Here is a 19,406-nt window from a genome sequence, read left to right as displayed (position 1 = left end):
CGAAAGCTTATTAAACTTAGAAAAGAGGAGAGACATGTTGTCGGAGATTTACCCCCTCACCGTAAGGTCTTGATTCCGCCATATCTAGCAATCAACTGTGGAACCCTCTTACCACAACCCAGCCTCAAGCAAGTGATCGATCAAAACAGATACAGCGAAATAGCAGAAGCCCTGAATATGATGTGATTTGAATGCTAAACACAATTTCCGGGCACAGAAGACAGGAAGAGCAAAAACGGAATTTCCATTGGCATAACATATATAATTAGCAGGAAGACTAATTTTACATGATGATATATACACCTAATTGCTGTTGTCCCTCTTGCACTGATGTTCTACAAGCCCCAACTGTTAGGACTACCTAAACTATAAACTACTACATCTTTTTAAACATGAAAAGAATGAAGTAAGAATAAACCCCCATCAAATCAAATTAAGCTGCCCGCTGCCTACGAAAGTACATATACCCTCCTTTTCATCTATTATTCCAGTCTCCGATATCTAGAATTTCGGATCTCAGTAGTCTGATTTAAAAAGCTTTGTCCGAGGCTTTAAGGTAACGTTACCAAAGGGTCGCTCCTGTTCTACATGGATGTAATCTCTTGTTTTAAGAACCTGCAAGGATTTTAGAGTAACCCAAAAAAAAAAAATTAAAAGAATAAATGTTCAGACGATGAACATGTTAGAAAACATGGCAAAATCAGAACAAAAGAAATGGGGAATAAAGAAAAACTATTAAGCTTTAAATGCAGTACGAGAGAAGCAAGAAAATTGCTGTTTAGTTACAAGGTCGGTGGATTGGAAAGAAAGTCCTAAGAAGGCTGGCATAGAAGAAACGTCATGCACAAAGACAGCACCATGTATCAAATAGCAAATACATGTATATACATAAACCTCTGTAGATGCAGCCAACAACAAAAGATTTTTTTTATTTAGTTTTAGTTGTGGTTATTTATGTTGTGAATTTGGATAAATGACATGTATCATTTGCAGGAGAATCGAGTCAGGCTGAGTAAAGCTCAGAGAACAACATATGTCTAACTGAATACTTGAATAATAGACTAAAGCTGATTCAATTGTTCCCATAATTCTGTGTCAATAAAACAAAATTGAAAAAAAATGGGTATAATAAAGTAGTGAAGTTTGAATGCAATAAAATATTTTAAACTAAGCATCAAACAAACAACTAACATACCAAAGTCTCAAAAAACATCCTTGACGCCTCCTTGCGGGTTTTACCAATCAACAGATTGTCCATGGGAAAAGCCTTCTTACCGCATTCTGCCTCTTTTACAAACACTGTTTGGAGATACTTGGCAACAGCCCTATAAACAAGAAATCAGAAAAACTATTAAGCTGAACGGTCACACTTATTTGGTGTTTCTAATAGTCAAGATTGTGATGCTAAAAGCCTAATATAGCAATGAAATCCAGAACAGATCATGAAGAAGAAACCAACATCCTAGTTCACAACATGGCATTATCACAGCCAAGCCAAAGATGCATGACTTAGCATGTAAAACCTGTCCAAGCATCCCAATGTACAAACAAACAGGCAGCTTCATCATCACCAACCCCTTTCCCCTCAAATGCAAACAAATGAAAGACACACAGAAGAATAAAAAAAAGAACATTAAATGGACAAGATAGTCCCTAAGAAATTGAAAGTTCATCATAAAATGTTAGCTAATTCCATCCACTTCTCAAGCATAACAGTTAGGTAATTCCACAACTAACATCAAAATGGACCACCTAGATGAAATGGCATGACGTCTTTAAATGAAAATCACCTCATTTGACATAGAAATCAACATCCAACATGCCAATTTAATAGTAAGCTCAAAACTAGTGAAATTATCACATTAACCACCCAGCTATCTACATATAACAAATGTGCAATGACAAAAGCAGTTCCACATAATCAACAGTAACGACAAAACACCTTCAAAAGGTGAGCATTTCGGATAACTAGGATATGAAGATACAGAGACATATAAAAAGAAATCAACTCTCAAGCAATGATCATCATGCAATGCACATGACCCATACAAGAGAACCCATTCGCCATTGTAATGAAGCCCTGCAAGAAAGCAGCAACCTCTTGCCAAGTTATTCAAGCAATAAAGAGAGTTCCTTTTCAGTCATACACCTAGAAATTTGCACCAGACGGTAAAAATAGATAAATTTTAACACAGCATCCAGGGAGAAGTTTTAACACAGTAAAATAACTACCTCGTACGGGTAGACCACCCACTGTTCTCGATAAAACGAATTTCTTCAGCATTCGGTGTATAGTCATCAGTTACTTCAGCTACTTCATCATCATCAAAATTAAGAAACTCTGAACAACAACGGCAACAATGCATCAAGCCAAGGATATATACAATTATAAATAAAAGGTAACACGGGTTTCCTATCAAATAAGAGCCAAGCTGTTCCTAAACAATTCAAGTTGTCAGATGGTTGTTGACACACGTAAAGCACTTTTGTTGTATACTTGAATAAGAATTGCTATTTTGAAAAATCCTTTTGACCTTTTAAACTTTTAAGCATACATCACATGCATCAAAGTTTTCTAAGCCAAGCCTTGTGAGGCTTTTTCCATCTCCTAAGCCTTCTCCTCAAGCTGTTTTGCAATACACTTACTTTATAAGTGTGGCTTGGGCAGAAATACTAATATTAGCAGCAGAGCAAAAAGAAAGAAGGAAACCTGTGTCATTAGCAGCAGCCGAATAATTTAAGTCCTGCATCAATAAAAGGTATTATAAACAGGCTCAAAGTGGAGAGAAATCAACCGTAAAATCGCCTTCAAAATTGATGGAAGGTTTCAGCTTAATTTCTCTGACCATAAAACAACTATCAGAATCAAAGCATTCCTTTTCTCCCAAAAAAATATTGTAAGGAAACCACAAATTGAGGTAGGTAAACTGCAATAAGTAAATATGCAATGAAGTGACATATACTTGGTGCATCTAAAGAAGATACAATCTATACAAGGGGTTAAAATGAATTCCTTTCCCTTTTATCTCTCTACCTGAGATCAAAGCAATGGACGAAAAATTTCACAAATTAACATGTTTCAGCATTGATCAAGTCCAGAAAGAAAAGAGTCATAAAAACTGAAAAGAGGTAGAAATACTGATGTATGCTTATTTGCTACCTACAACAATTTCCCGTTTTTATACATGCTTACCCAGCTGCCTAACCATCATATTATCCCACTGCCCCCAAAAATGAAAGCCATAGAAGACAAGGAGAAAATGGTTATTGAGTGACAAGAATGTCCTTTGACTTCATCTCATGTAGTGAAAGACACATTCTCCCCCAGTTTTCAAAATGAAATTTAGTTGCATAATCAACAGCAGAGCGAACTTTCACACTGCATTATCAAAAGTCCCAAACCATTCCCAAAAAACAGGTTTAGCAATTATAAGCAGGAAAATTTCTGAACTTCTATCCTAACCTAAAAAAACAGTAAAGGACCTTAAAAGTGGTCCATTTGAAAATGAAAAATGTTATCAAAGTATGCGTAAATCCTGTGATTAGAGATATTCATCTTCTTTCATGGTCATCGTCTTAAAAGGTACTTCTCTTTATTTTCCTGACAGTACAAACTCCAAAGTCATTTCCTTTATGCGACATAAAAATTTCACTAAACAACTGCTATTTGCCAGGAACTTTACATCACTCTAAAAGGGTGATACACATTCTGCAACAAGCACTAATAAACTAGGACATGCTCCCTATAAATTCAATCTGATGCAATTAATTGCCACTTATTAAATGTATAAAGAACACCAAGAAATTGTAAAAATCAGAAAACAAGTTCAAAAGAAAACTACTCTATGTGTTATTCAATATCAAGTCAAATGCAAGACCAATGAACGTGCTAAAAGTTATCCCTCAAGAACACTTACCGTGGAAACAGCAACCAAGTTGTAAAGAAGAATGTACAGCAGCATACAAACCACAAGAAACATAATTCAAGAACATAGGACATGCTTCCTCATAAACTCAAACGTACAAGTACAGAACTAAAAAGGTCAGTCATAGAAGACTTACCTCACGATCATGTGCATCGATGAGAGAAATTTCTGGATCAACCGTGCTGTCACCATAAGAACCATGCTGCATTGGATGTTGCACTTCATGAAAAGTAGCAGCTTGCCAACTAACATTTTCTCGAGCACTAGATGTGCTGATAATTGGTCGTTCACCGACTATACCATCACAGATCTGGTCATTAGTTTCCACTCTTCCATCCATATCTCTTGCCATTTCGATTGAAGAACCAAAAGCATTATTTTCCAACACTAGACAATTGGTATCTCTTTCAGTTTCTGCTGTTGCACCACCTTGGATGGCGTCCAGTGAAAATCCATCTCCTACACTAGCTTCAGTTTCGAGTGAAACAACAAAAGCATCAGCTTTATATGTGTCATCATTATCATCATTTACTTTTCCAATAACTCCATCCGCTGCTGAATTGTCCTCCCCAACACATTCTGATTGTCGCTTCTCATCAGATGAAAGAAGCAGTTCATCCATCCGCAACAGATCATCCATCTCACTCCTTTTATCAAGTGAAGCAGTCTGAACTCTGTCCATGTCACCAATATCACCTGAGACAAGATTATTTTTCTCAAACTCAAGCAGAGAAGCAGGATTTACTGCTCCAGCAATTGAAATTCTACCATCAATTTCAGTTTCAGCTAAATTCTGAAAATGCTCAGGCTCAGCTAGTACTAAATCTTCACCAGTCTTCATTTGCACTTCCTTGCTGTTATCATCCATATTTGGGTCACAATCTTCACCAACCTTATTATCATTTAGTTCACAAGTCTGAGCTGGTTGCATTTCACCATTATCTCTAGCTGTTGCAAGTACACCACCACCATCGATCTCACTTGCCACAGCTTGCTGTCCACTGGAGTCCATAGTATTTTCAATACAAAGGTTTTCAGCATTCTCTTCATTTACTGAAGTTAGTTTCAGGTCTGTCGCTGATGTCAGAGTAGCATCATTTTCTTCAATCTTACAGATTGTGATTCCACTTATATCATATCTTTGATTATGAAGACAGGCCAAGCATATTGACACTCCTGGAGCCAACAAAAAGAAAAGGTCAATGCAGTTGAAGCAGACAGCTGATAAATATATTTTCAGCATTGAGTTGTAAAAACATCATTCAGATGTACATCTCCACAGGCAAAAATTGGCACCAAGAATCTCAAATATGCTCAATCTCAAAAAATACAAACACAAAATGGGGAAAAGAAACTTGTGATACAGGAATGACCATTTTGCGATTGCATTGACCATCACATAAGCTACCAGGTGGTACCCATGCTAAAATGAGACTTCTTTAGCAATAATATAGGTACAAAAAGCACCAATGTTCCAAATATGAATCAGATGGGAAGTAGTTGGTAAAGATCAAGATATCTTATAGAAGTTCTAAAAAAGCCAACCACTTACATGGTATGGATGACCAACCCTATGTCATTGCAAGATTAAGAAACAGTGAGTGTTCAATTAGCAATCTAACTAACCCGAAAATATTGAATCCCCAAAAATTTCATCTTCCAAGAACTGCTTTTGGATCATTGCAATTTCAGGGCGTGTGCAGGGAGCTTTCTTTCTTAAGCGGCGTATGTCCTCAGTATTCATCAACTGTTGGCGAATTGTACTTTCACAAAGCAGAAGAAATTCTGTCAGTTATAATAATTTGAGATAGGAAAAGTTTTCTTGTGCCATTAGAAATCAATGAGTGGCATGAAAGTCACTAGATACTTTTCCAAGAAAATACCGAGGGTAGACCATCAGGAACATGGCTTCCAAAATCATATATAGAAACCAAAATTTACATATTGCACAGAATAGACCATTTATATAAACTGGTAGAGGCAGCAAGAGAAACAAAAAGTAACAAACTAAATTGTTTAACTAATAAGTCACCAACAAAGCAAGCAGATGTAAGAGCCAGAAGTCCGCAATTTTGCTTCTAACACCAGATGAAGTAAACAATATACACAATAAGCAATTTCCTTTCCTTTTGAATAAGCAGAAGACCTAAAATCTCTCTTTCCTCCTCAATTAAATTCCTATGTGCTGAAACAATCATCACCCAGAATTTGATTCCAAAGAATTGGACTATCAAACAGCTATCATGTCTGGAAAATCAACAGGCATATAATAGAGAAAAACAACATACTCGCCATGCAAAACCATGGTATCATCCATGAGAACCTTCCTTTTTGAGGTACTGGTCCGTGGAGCTGATCGATGGCGCTTCAGAGAGGTTATCTCAGAAGGAGGCGGTGTTGGCTTCATTTTCAAAACAGAAGATTTCCTTCCAACTGAAGTAACAAAATTTTGATTAGATTCAAAGGCAATTAGAAGCATGGTCAAAAACAGAAAAGAAGCCAATCTTATTCTTAAGCCAACTTAGGCAAGAAAAAAAGGAAGATTTCCACTCTACCTAAAATGGAAGACAGCAAATCATCGTCATCAGGAACACCCTCTACCGTTTTTTTGGTGCGCACTGCCCTAGAGGACTCAACTGAATTTAGACTCTGCTCAGTAAGCGTACTTTCAGTGTAACTACGCTTCTTTCCAGAAACAATTCTGCTCCCAGCATCACTTTCATCCACGCCTCCCACATCTCCTGGTGTAACCTCCATCAACATGCTCCTTGGTCGATCACCAAACCCTTCAGGTACTGATAACAATTTCTCAGGTGCAGGCAAATCAATATCCCCGGAACTTTTTAAATTACCAGAACCTGCATGAATGTCTTCAAGTGAAGCAGGTACTGTCGTATGGTTTTCCTTTAAACTTTGTCCTGAATCATCAACTGAGTTACATATTTCACCTGGGAAATCCTAGACATGTTTAATATCAAACTAAGAAACAATCATTCAAAATTCATGATTATATTATAACACCAACCTTGCACCACAGTAGAATCCCCAGAAGCCTGCAATATCTCCACTGTTTTAGAAGTTTCCAGGGGTAGAGCAGCTCTATCGGATGGTTCAAGATCAACACTATGTTCAGCTACAGCAAGCGAAGAATCAAGCTCACCTAATTCCGCATTACACGACCTAAGAACATGAATTTGATCACAGGGAACTCCATTCTCAAGAACCAGGTTTGAATTTTGAGAATTTTTAGGCTCAACACATGCTATACTTTCAGGCCTCTCAAGGCCAGATGTACCCAGTAATTCAGCTCCAAACTCCAATCCATCTCTAGGAGAGGATGGTCTTTCCGAAATTGCATTATTATTCATATTATTAGATTTTTCTCCACCTTCGGTTACTTGCAAGCATGAACTAGCCGAACCTAAAACACCCTCGTCAAACCCTTCAGAGATAACTCCAGTGATTTCTCCATGGTCATCATGGGACAGACCAAAGGATGGAACATCATCCACAATTTTGACATTTCCACAAAGTAATTCTTTTTCCCTGTTCAAACTATCAGAAATTGCAATTGCATCATCTGCCAATTTTGGTCCCTGACAGACGACTCCAACTCCAGCTACAGCATGATCATTTGATGACATGTCCTCAGTGTTAACTTCACTAGGAGACACGCCTGGTTTAATCCTCAAATCACTTGAATGAAACCCATTCTCCTCACAAGGCACAAAAGGAGCCACATCAGTATTAGTGTCAATAGGCATTGACCAACCAACCATATGCTCATTCCCTTGATGAAGATTTGATCTGCTGGAAGTGTTCTCTAAGTTCTCCTTCACTGCAGATTCCATCAAATGGTTATCTTCAGATTCAATATGATCATCACATGCCGACGTCTCTTGTACATTAGATAAGTTAGGCTCTTCAACAAGTCCAGGAGTGCGAGGAGCCTGAGCATAGTCCATCAGATCTGCATCTTCATTAACATCTTCAATCTGCTTGAACAAAATCATAGTCACTAAGACAAAGGAACTAATCCACTAAAGATCAAATTATGCCAAGTATTAATATTGAGAATGCATAACACAAAAAAATTACCATCCATCTTAGTACAAAGGACTCCATTCAACATAAAGGGTCATTTAAGGTAGGGAGATAAAAACTAATTCAAAGCGCAAAATTGCCCTCATGTTCAAACTTACCACTGTTTCAGGGTTCGCAGGCATCCCTTGATGATCTTCATCTAGCTTCAGAGGTGTCATTGAATGGACAGATGCCTGGGGATCAGCACTGAAATCAGAAGGAAAAAAATATATATATCAGAAACGATGTATCATTTAAATATAAAGATAAACCTCACAGAGTATGATAAGAGGATTGAAGATCTTATTCACCAGATCATTAAACTGGAGTTAAATCTACATGTACCAGTGAAAAAAAGGAAGACTAAGTTGTATCAGCAAGACTGAGCTAAGCCACTACTCTCTGGTTTTAAAATCAGAAACGCAAACACACGAATGTACATGTAATAGAGGATGACGGCATACTTGTGTAACCATGACATTACAACTACAGAACACAGCATAAAAGATTGACTGAACTATAAAATATATCAATTTCCAAAAGCACATTACAAATCAAGACAATATTTGAATAAGAAACGAAGCAACCAACTGCCACCATCCTCATATCAAATTTCTCCAACGCCAAATCAGCAGTAATTTTATGTTTACAGAGGTAACCAGATCAGCAAGAGTCTGTAGTTATACCTGTGTCTATCCTGAAGTGTGAAGACATTTGTCATATGATTCCCAAGAAACACTTGAAAAAATATATAAAATCCACTAAACATAAATTTATGAGCTTCATGCAGACATTATATAATTGCTTGAATATAAGATGCATTATGCTTGAAAATGACACCATAAAACTCGCAGATAACAAAAGAACACCAAGTACAATACAAGTACAAAGGAAGATTAGTGGAAAATGAAAAAAGACCCAAGCTCCATTTCCCCAAGGCTTCAGAGTGTACATTGTATCTTTCTCAAAATATGACTATAGCTCCAATGAGTAAATTCTAGCAAATGCGTTCACACATAATAAACTTGTAAAATATTCTACCAAAAACAAAAATGACCTTCATACTGATCTTTTGTGCAGAGTGAAGACAGCGAAAGGGCAAACACATAGCAGTTAGGATAGCAAGGCACAAGGAAGCATTTAAGGACTTTATGATGCTAAAGTGAAACTTACACCTCATTAAATGAAACCTATAATTAGACAGCAAAATCTTTCCCAAATTTTTAAAAAATTTTGAGAAAATAATCCAACAAGAGACTACCCCTTTTTATGGCAAGAAGGCTCATTAAAGGTAATAGTCTAAAGTTTTCATGCCCCAAAAATTCTACTCTCTTATATCATGTGCAATTACATATATCATGAGAAACTATAAGCACAAAGCTATGCATATTAGCATGGAGGAGTCCAATAGTGACAAAATATAAATCAAACAAAGCATACTTGTAAAGGAAAATGGTCGAGTAACAGGAAGGAGAACAGAGAGTATAAAAGATGAAAATGATTAGGGGAAAAAAAATTAAATAGGCCAGAGCCCCGTGGGTGGTTGTAGAAAATCAACCTTCTTACTCTAAGAACGTCGCTTGTTAGTATCATAACTGAGCAAAGTAAGGGGCAAGATAAGATTAATGTATTTTATACCACATTAAGAATAAAGAGAAAACAAACACAAAAACGTGCATTCTTATGAATTTGATACTTCTGTTATTCAAATGTAAAAAGCCATACTCGCACTTCACTTCTCAAATCATGTGTTTTTTATTATATCCTGTGAAAATATTAGAGAACCAGAAAATTAAAAGAGTTCACATTTTCCCCATCATTTGATGAAGGAACATAGCGGAATACAGGTTAAAAAAATTCAACTCTTCCTCAAATCCATCAGATAGGGCATGGTTTCAGTCATTCTAAATCAGCAAATTATAGGTTTCTTTTGCTAAATGTAGATATGAGGAATTATTGTCTGCTTTTCACTTCTGCTTATAGCTGATTTTAGGCTGAAAAAATCTGATTGCAAAAAGTAGCCTAGAAGTGCTATTGAAATCAATTTTTAGATCAAAAGCGCAACTTTCATTTTAGCCATTTCTTCAATATTAACTCTCTTATAATCAACTTTAGGAAAGCTGAAGCAAGTAAATTCCCTTAGTGGTAGCTCCAAAAGAAAATTAGTTTCATTGGCAACATCATCTTTTCTCATCTCACTTAAAGCGGAACAAGGAAAGATAAAAACTTCATACTTCCCTCATTTTTTTCTTCTTGTTGTCCCAAAGAGACAGTCCTAAACAAACCTAACCAAAAGAGAGGGAAGGACGGCAAACAAGAAATAATTGGGTATCAGATTCAGATAGTAATCCAAACACACACACACACAGAGAATAACAGTCTACCTCAAACCAGAATGGCCTGCAACATCAATCTTGCCCATTAATAATTCCTGTGATCATGGAAAGTGAAGTTTAGTGAGGATAAGAGTTGCAATTAGTATTAATATCGTTCATATTATACTGGACAGATGTTTTGCTAGTCAGTATTGCCTATGAAATCATTTTAAGCGTCTAAGATATAATTATATAGATGTAGGCCCACCATTGATACTAAAGGCTGTAAAATCATAATCAACCAAGTATATAGAATCTTGGAATCCAATTGATCGAAAATCTCAGATAAAACTTAGTTACAAAAATAAAACACCATTGGTGCTCAAGTTTTCACCCTTTGTTGGGAACAGAACCTATTCACATAGGGAGACAAGTTGTATACTGATTAGGTAGAAAAACAATTTTTTTTCTCACCCCTAGAGCCATGCATTTCTAGCCTGCAATGCAGTATAAACTTCACCAGGCAGTATACTTGAAAGTATTGAAATATAAAATTAAGCTTCAAAACTCTGACTGACTTTCATAAGGATGGAGGAATTTACAATTACAGGTGTACAGGAGATACAGAACGTGAAGAGTACTAAAAACAAAGAACTTCTCTGTATATTTCTAGTCACTAATGACTATCCATACAATACTCCCATTACCCACACCCACTTCCATTTCTTTTTCTCGCAGATAATTTCATATGTTATTCAATTAAGAGTGAATGGCCAAAACGGTCACTAAACTAGTCAAAATGGCATCATTTGGTCACTCAATTTTTGTAGCTAAAAAGGTCACTGAATTCCATGACAACCTAAATTTTCAACAACTTAAAGTTGCTTCCTTTGCAGACTTAGCAACAGCTACAGCCTAAATTCAATGACAAAGCCCCAGATCTGGTAGAGTGGGAAGGAAGGGAGAGGAATGGCGGAAAGGAGGGGAGGGGAAGGGAAGAAGAGAGAAAGGTGATGGAATTGTGCAATAGTGGAGGGGGGTTGTGAAGAAGTAGAAAGAAGAAGAGGAGGATGCTGCTGGTGATTTTTTTTTTTTTTGGCAATAGTGGAGGTGAGTGGTGAAGAAGCAGAAAGAAGAAGAAGAAGAAAAGGAATCAATCTACTTTTAGATCTAAGGCATGGCTTGTGAGGTGAAAGCAGGTTGGCCATATTTTTTGGACATTTTTGCCCCTGCACAAATATTCCTTCAATTAAAATACCCATGTAACCAGATGATTCACCGGTAAAAATTGACAAAATGACTTGGACGGCGCGTATTTTCCAGTTTAGCGACCTTTTTGGCCACAAAAAAGTTAGGCGATTAAGCGATGCCATTGTTAACAGTTGAGTGACCATTTTGGCCATTCACTCTTCAATTAATTTTATCACCTTTCTCTGTTCTCAGTTTCTAAGAAGCAATAGAAAATCTCACATTTAACACAAGGGTAACATGACCATTACCAAGAGTAGCAATTAATTCAGATAATAATTAAAAACTTAAGTCCAATTTACCACAATTCCACCACAAAAAGATAAGAATTAATGATACAACACAAAAACTTCAACTGAAATTAGCTTTTATCTTGACTTACTGATAACTTCATGAGAGAAAAATTGAAAGGAAAATTGCAAGTCCGATTTCACAGCTGCCATTAAATGTAATTCCTGAAAATGTCTAACCATTCCTTTTCAGGCTTAGAACTACAGTCTGCTTCTGCTTTTATGAATGAACTTCTAACTTTGGGGCACGTATAAGTTGTGTTCAGCTGTGTTCTAGCCTAAGCTGCATGCTTACAGAATGTCCTCACTTTCCCAGATCCAATATGAAAATACATCACAAGGAACTGCATCTAACTCAGAGTCCAAAAATGACAAAACTCTCCAACCATGGTATATGGACAATGTCCAACACATCGTGTTGTATATGTTTAGATAAATAGTAGTTTAGTTCTAAATGCGCAGACCTCTAGATAAAAAAAATTAAAATGTAATACTATAAAAGATTTATTAGTAGTTTTTATTTGTACTAATCTTCCTCGATAGAGCAATAATTCAAAAGCAACATAGCACAAGAAATGCTACCTCGTCGAGATCTAGGCCTGAAGTATCCCCATCACCAAACCTCTCTGAAAATATACAAATGAAGCAGCACCAAAATCAGATATTAATGTATGAAAATCAATAGCAAAAGATATCACAAGAAAGAATATCGAGCAAACTAAGAACAACTTGATCTTTTTTTGGCCATAGCCCACCAAGCCAATTAGTACAAAGTAATGATACTAACCATCCAGTCCAAACTGAGACGTCGAATAAACCACACCCTCCATGTTATCTTGAAGGGTGATCTGTTCCCTCGAACTAATGTGATGATCCACAAAATTACTGCATAAATTGTCATCAATGAATCAATATTGCATTTCACTGGTAACATACAGTACTCTTGATGAAACACTTTGGCTTCAAAAAAAAAAAAAACCAACTAAATACACCATAAGTATAAATCACAAGCATAAAAAATATATGACACTTATCATGCATATGCAGTTAATCTTCAACCTCAAAGGAGTCTACAGTTCACATTTGACCTGAAAAATGACGTGATGTTCTATATGGAAAAATGGTACACTTGTCGAATCTTTAGACGTCATTAGTCACATTCATAGTTTAGATGTTCAGAATCATTAATAACTATATAAACCACATTGCAGCATATTAAAAAGGTAAGTTTGTCTACAGTAGCATAACTTCATGATGGAAAGAACACAAAACATGTAAGAACCAACCCCTGAAAGATGTCATTATCTGGCAGCTCAAAATCATCAAGATCGAAAGTCTCTGGCAAAGTGATTGAGTTATAAGGTGCCTTAGATTCTTCAGGAGGTAAATCTACAGCAGTGGAGCGAAAAGCTTGCTTGATCTTAAGCAAAGCCTCACTGCAATCATCAAAAAGGTAATTGACCTTCCTAGAGTATATCCTCACTACGCCAAGTAGAAGATGGCTTGACAACCGCAATGCAATGGGAACATCAGGGCAAAGAATTGAATCTGTTGTGGATATGAATCAGAAGCCCCATAAGAATAAATGAGTCTTACACAGAAAATCACAAGTATACAAAGGAAAAAAGGAAATTAAAATTGGTAAATATGAGCAAGCCAATTAATAATTGACTTTTCAGAGAAGAATAATGGAAAAGTAACACACTTGCATACTAAAATACATGGCAAAAATTTCTAATATTTTGCAGCCAGCAACATTCATTTAAAAAAAAGGACAATATGGGCTTTAATAACTTGCAACTCCATATGCAGGAGACACTTTGATACTCAATGACTAGAGAAGAATTGCACCAAAAATGAGACATCTACAGCAGTTATGTCAAGCTAAATAGGTGCTTAGATTCACACTTGTTTCAGCTTAAGTTCAAACCCAAGGCACTGGTGAAAACTTTGCATTTTAACAAAGCAGGATAACCCTAGAAAGCACAACAAAAGAGACAAAAAATGCACATACAAGAACAGCAGATATAATTGGAAATGGTATGCAAGAAAATCATCATAATCTATTGAATGCAGTACAGAATTTCTAGATGGCCACCAGTCAAATAGAATTCAGAACCTCAAAGAGTAGTAATTGCTGCATGCTGCAGGACTACTCCATGGACAAATATAATATAAACAACCACACAACATAATTTGATAGAGTTACAATTGTATACATAAAATTATCAAGGACAATATCAAGAACCTTTTTGCTTTTTCTGTTTCGATCATAGTTTGGATAACAGTTTTTGAGTAGCTAAGCAGCAATTTGGCAAAACTTCTAAAACTGATCACTGCATCTTCATAGAATTCAACTAGAATTGGGTGATAGTATAATTATTTCAATGACTATTGGATGCACTGAAATTTCAATCTGAACCAAACATAGGGCTGTGGAGGATTTAAATTGTAGCTGTCAGCGAAACTTTGATTAATCATTACTTTTGTACGCCTTGAATGCAGTAAAGTTTTAAGCTTGAATTGAAGATAAAGTTCATTGAGGCTTTAAAATGTAGCAGTCAGCAAAATGTTGGCTACAAGACAAAGGTAGGAAATACTTTGTTTTAAATGAACAAACATCAAGAGAAAAGCAGAGATTGCACGCCTTTGGTTTAGCAAAATAGCACGTTAAAGAATTGTATCCAAGGCGTGCAGAACACATGCAATACTAATGAAATTTCAAATGTCTTAGCTATAACAGAAGACCTACTTTAATTTGTACATAAAAATGACTTTACTGCTTTTACATATGTTATTCAATTCCGATTTACTTTCCCATAATCATTACAAAACACTTAAACCCATTTTGAACTCCACAAAAGTCAATTATTGCAAAATTTCTGTAACCCATACTGAAGGCCTTGTTCTAATCTGATTATTGAGAGAGAGAGGACACCATTAACCAATTACAATTGATGTGATAACAAGTTTTAGATTCTACTATTTGGTCATTCACACTCGGGTCATTCAACATGTGTGCATAAACAAGAAAATGAGGAGGACAGGTCATTCCAAAAAAACCTCCTTTTTCTTTTTATGTGACTTGAGCATACCAAATAAAGCCAAATTCTCAAATCTGGTCCATAGTATCGTTTAATCAATCTAGAAACTTTTACTTGATCAATCTGGAAACTTTTAAATCAATCTAAAAACTTTTACTTAATTTGCTCTGCAAATGAAAATAGTTTCCCAACTTGTTTGTACATCTCCAATGGTACATATTCAACATATACCAATCTGCTAATAGCATTCTACCTCCTAACTAACGACACCAACAATTGATTGAAAAGTACAAATCCATAACACGTAAAAAGGTGACAAACTAACAAATTACATATATTATTCCAATGCTTTCCATCAGAATGAAACACAGAATAACACTCTCAAGTTAAGATTTCAATATTGGTACTTAAGGAACTAAAAGTTATCGTCGTCACAACTTTGTCGCATGCCAAACGCAAAATGATATCTTTAATTTAGAATTACACGTTTGGTACTTATGCTTCAATCTCATTCACCAAAAACTTAATCGACGCTAGTTACCGTCCATATAGCTAGTCAACAAATTGGCATAATAGGACATGATCTAGCTAATAGAAACAAAATGAAACCAATCGGAAAGCTTCAACAAGGTGAAGCTATAGAATATTTTCAAAACTAAGCTCATACTCCTCACTTAATAACATCAAGACACATATAACGGTGACAAATTTCTATTGGAAACAGATGCGGCATATTTGAGCACCATTTTCAACAGGGAGATTTCAAATATTGTCGAGGAAAAGAAAACATAAAAATATTCTCAGGAAATAGAGCAGCACAATAAAAAAAATTTAAAAATAAGGAAGACCAAAAGAATTTATTATGCCACAAACACATAACACTTCCAACAAATGAAAATTTCTTTTTGCCTCCTAAAAGGTAATGACATGAAATTCAGTCAGCCTTGTACTTCAAACAAGTGAGCATAGACCCGGAACCTGAATGTTAGTATGTAAGTATGTATGCATGCAGGGCCCACCATACAGGCAAACTACCTCCCCCCAAACAACTGATTCAAAGAAGTTCAACTTTGTTTGAACCCGTCCAGAAAGTACTAGCCACCAGGCAAATCATTCTTTTAATAAACTCTCTACCTTTATTTTAGGGCCAATACGGCAAAGCACATCGAGAATGAGGAACATGACGTCATTGAACATAGATATGTTGCTGAAGCTTATTCTACCTTTACCAAATTGCTTACGAAAGCAAAAAATGATGTGGATCGTATAAAAACAGAAATAATCCAGGCAATAAACGTCTTGTCCTTACGTGGAAGCAGTCTTTATCCAACTAGGAGCACCAAGACCTCATTTATCCATTACATACGCAATCCAAGGAAAAGTTTCTGGCATCATTTCCATCGAGATTAAACATGTAACTCTAACTACTATTTGGCAAAAGGTGAGTAAAATATAATGTGTAAGCACACAAACATTGCAAGATTTACCAAACTTCATAAGTCATAACGACTGCTATCCTTTCTTCATCCTGGTGATTAACCATTTCAACTTCCACATTTACTCACATACAACATCTTTAAACAATTGCCTTCCCCCCCCCCCGCCTTACAAAAGAACATTTTCCTAAGAGATATTCAGACAGCTAATTCATATAGAATCAATTCAAGTTACATTCAAAAAAATGTATAATAGAAGCTTAACACAAATCAGAAACCTGTAAGGAAATTTACTTACCTACAGAGTCACCAATATCGGTATCAGCCACCTGATTTTTTCGAAGCTTCCGTTCCAAATGTGCTGCAATCCATATAGTTCCTAAGGGCCCCTTTTTTGCCAATATAAACTGCGAATAAAACATCTTTTCTCACCCACTCTTCCCTTATTACTCCACAAAAATCCAAACTTTTTACCTCAGAAAATGAAAATTCACACTTCTCTACAACAAAACAACAACAGCTTCCAGTAAAACTCCAACTACCCTCTACACATCTACAAACACAACACAACAACCATAATTTACAACACTGTTACCTCATAAAACCGAGCAATGAAAAAATCCCCAAAATCCCTTAACTTAAAAACCCTAATTACACAAACTTCAATCAGGACCAGCCACATCTAAAATCACTTCCAAAAACACCTCAAAGCCCATATTCCCACCAAAGCCCTAGAATTCAAGGACGAAAAAAAAAAAAAAAAAAAGAACCCAAATTAGCTATAGCTTGAACACCTAGGAAAGCAAAACCCTTAAGCTAGGGTTTCCTCTCAAGTCGTAAAAATCTCCAATTCAGCTGCTTTCACAAAAATTACGAGTAAAGATCCAAACTTGACTTCAAATTAAGCAGCTACAAGCTTCTACTCGAACAATTATCTTCGAAAACTAAGATCGAACTTCGATACTTGAGTAGAAAAGAACAGTATAGTACAAATACATACATACAACTGATCTGTATATATAGGTAGAAAGAAAAGTCGTGAAAGAAGGCGGAAGTAGTGCGTGTAGTGTGTGCAATTCGATCCGAGTGATTTGAAATGAGAAGCTGGTACCTCCGATACGCTTAGATTTATTTTTATTTTTTCTTTTCTTTTTCCATCTGAGTTTTTTGGGGATTATATTGCTGGTGCGAATCAGAAGCGCCTTCGTTTTCGAATTTTGAGGATTTTCGAACCGGGGAAAGGTTCAGTGTGCGGCACGTGCGCGTTCGAATTGGACGTCACCGTCGGATTTATTGCAGCTGTGATGAGATTTAGTGGCTGGGAATTTGAACGGTGGAGATCTAGTGACGAAATCCTCGTCGTCTGGTTGGGTACTGTTTTGAAGTGTACTGCAGCCTGTCCTCGTCAAAACACTGCAGTTACTGTGGGTGTTGACAATTGACGACTGCCCAAACGACACGTATTTTTATTTATTTCTTTCCTTTTTTTTTGTTACACATTTGTCAGTTGGGATAATTTCAGAAACCTCACGTAAGTTTTTGACAATTTCACTAGTATATCTTGAAGTTTGCAAAATTGTGCAAATCTCCCATAAAGTAAAGGTTTTGATAACAAAATGGGTAAAAAACAAAAAAAATCCCATGTGATAAACCTAATACACAGAAAAGCCTTCCATGGTTTCAAAATATACAACACGACCTCTCATGCTTTGAACTAAATTGTAAAGGTAACGGAATTCGTTAAATTTAACGGAAATGAACAAAATGACCAAAATGCCCTGATATAATAAAGCAAAAGACAACTCAAAAAAAATCATTTGTTTTATTCTCTAAATAGAGAGAATTGAGGGTTAATGGGTAGAATAAGTATATTTGATAAAAATTAGGTATAAAAAAATTTTTTTAGGTTCCAATAAGTCATTTCCGTTAAATTTAACGGATTCCGTCACCTTTACAATTTAGTTCGAAACATGAGGTGCCATATTGTATATTTTGAAATCATAAGGGGCTTTTCTGTGTATTAGGCTTACCACAAGGGGTTTTTTTGTTTTTTACCCTAACAAAATCAATCCAAATAGAAAAACTAATATTGAAAAAGTATTTTAAAAGAAAAGAGATAAAATTTTTATTCGATAAATACCCCTTAGGCATATATATATATATATATATATATATATATATATATATATATATATATATGTATATGTTGTATTAATAAAAGAATAAAAAATATTAAAAATTATAAACAATTAATACACGCATTTCACCGCTCAAAAAATTCAAATTTAATAAATTAGATAACACAAACAAGTAGCAAAACTACAATAATGATCATAAGATTCAACAAAACATACTAGTCATCTTTTTTAACATGATGTTTGTGTATGATTCTTGTGATTTTAAATAGAAAAACTTTCAAATTTTGCCTTTCTTTTCCCTCGTTTCTCTTTTACTTCTGTGAAATTACTTTATAACTGTCACAACTTTAAGAGTTAAAATAAACACCTTATAAACAATCTTCTTTTGGCATGTATTTTATCTTTTATCAAAGTTCTTCTTTCTCACGTCCTGTACAACTGATTTTTTGTCATTGTCAAATTCTATTAATCACAAAATAGCATCATTAGATTTATCAATTGGTGTATTTGGTAACTACAAGTCATCGTTAATCATTAAAAAATTTTCAACTATTATTTCCATTAATTAGTGATTGATAGTTAATTAGTACTCTAATTACTTAATCATTAGATATTAACAAAGGATAAATTAGGAAAAAGAAAGACAAAAATTTGAAATTTTTTCCCAAAATCACAAAAATTGTAACAAATATCATGTCAAATGAGATGACTATTTTATTTTACTGAATCCTATGATCATTAGTGTAGTTTTGCTGTTTATTTGTGTTGTGTAATTTATTGAATGTAAACTTTTAAATGGTAAAATGTGTGTATTAATTGTTTCTAATTTTTAATTATTTTGTTCTTCTACTAATATAACTTATATATATACATAAGAGGTATTTATGGAACAACAGTTCCATCTCTTTCATTAAAGTACTTTTTTA

At 35.3% G+C, this 19,406-nt stretch overlaps 1 protein-coding gene across 5 annotated transcripts; it reads right to left on the bottom strand.

Annotated features, from left to right (window-relative positions):
* Positions 1–227: 227 nt before the first annotated feature.
* Positions 228–17,625, bottom strand: LOC113709075 (sister chromatid cohesion 1 protein 4-like). 5 transcript variants are annotated; one of them, XM_072064807.1, is made up of 16 exons: positions 16,641–17,625; positions 13,149–13,410; positions 12,650–12,747; positions 12,445–12,488; positions 10,394–10,440; positions 8,129–8,216; positions 6,952–7,921; positions 6,482–6,874; positions 6,215–6,359; positions 5,553–5,689; positions 4,695–5,102; positions 4,063–4,622; positions 2,711–2,744; positions 2,233–2,341; positions 1,196–1,325; positions 228–615 (listed from the first exon to the last, which is right to left on the bottom strand). In XM_072064807.1, the coding sequence occupies exons 1-16, from the start codon at positions 16,762–16,764 to the stop codon at positions 517–519; spliced, it is 3,648 nt and encodes a 1,215-aa protein (XP_071920908.1). In that variant the 5' UTR covers positions 16,765–17,625; the 3' UTR covers positions 228–516. The 5 variants fall into 5 exon arrangements, with proteins under 5 accessions (XP_071920908.1, XP_071920909.1, XP_071920906.1 ...); XM_072064808.1 differs by having other exon boundaries at positions 6,482–6,844; positions 16,641–17,529; XM_072064805.1 differs by having other exon boundaries at positions 4,063–5,102.
* Between the last annotated feature and the right edge of the window lie 1,781 nt (positions 17,626–19,406).

Source organism: Coffea arabica, chromosome 9c (genome assembly GCF_036785885.1).
Source record: "Coffea arabica cultivar ET-39 chromosome 9c, Coffea Arabica ET-39 HiFi, whole genome shotgun sequence".
NCBI lineage: Eukaryota > Viridiplantae > Streptophyta > Magnoliopsida > Gentianales > Rubiaceae > Coffea > Coffea arabica.
The sequence above is the reverse complement of the archived record's forward strand: the minus strand, read 5'-3'. Positions and strand labels throughout refer to the sequence as shown.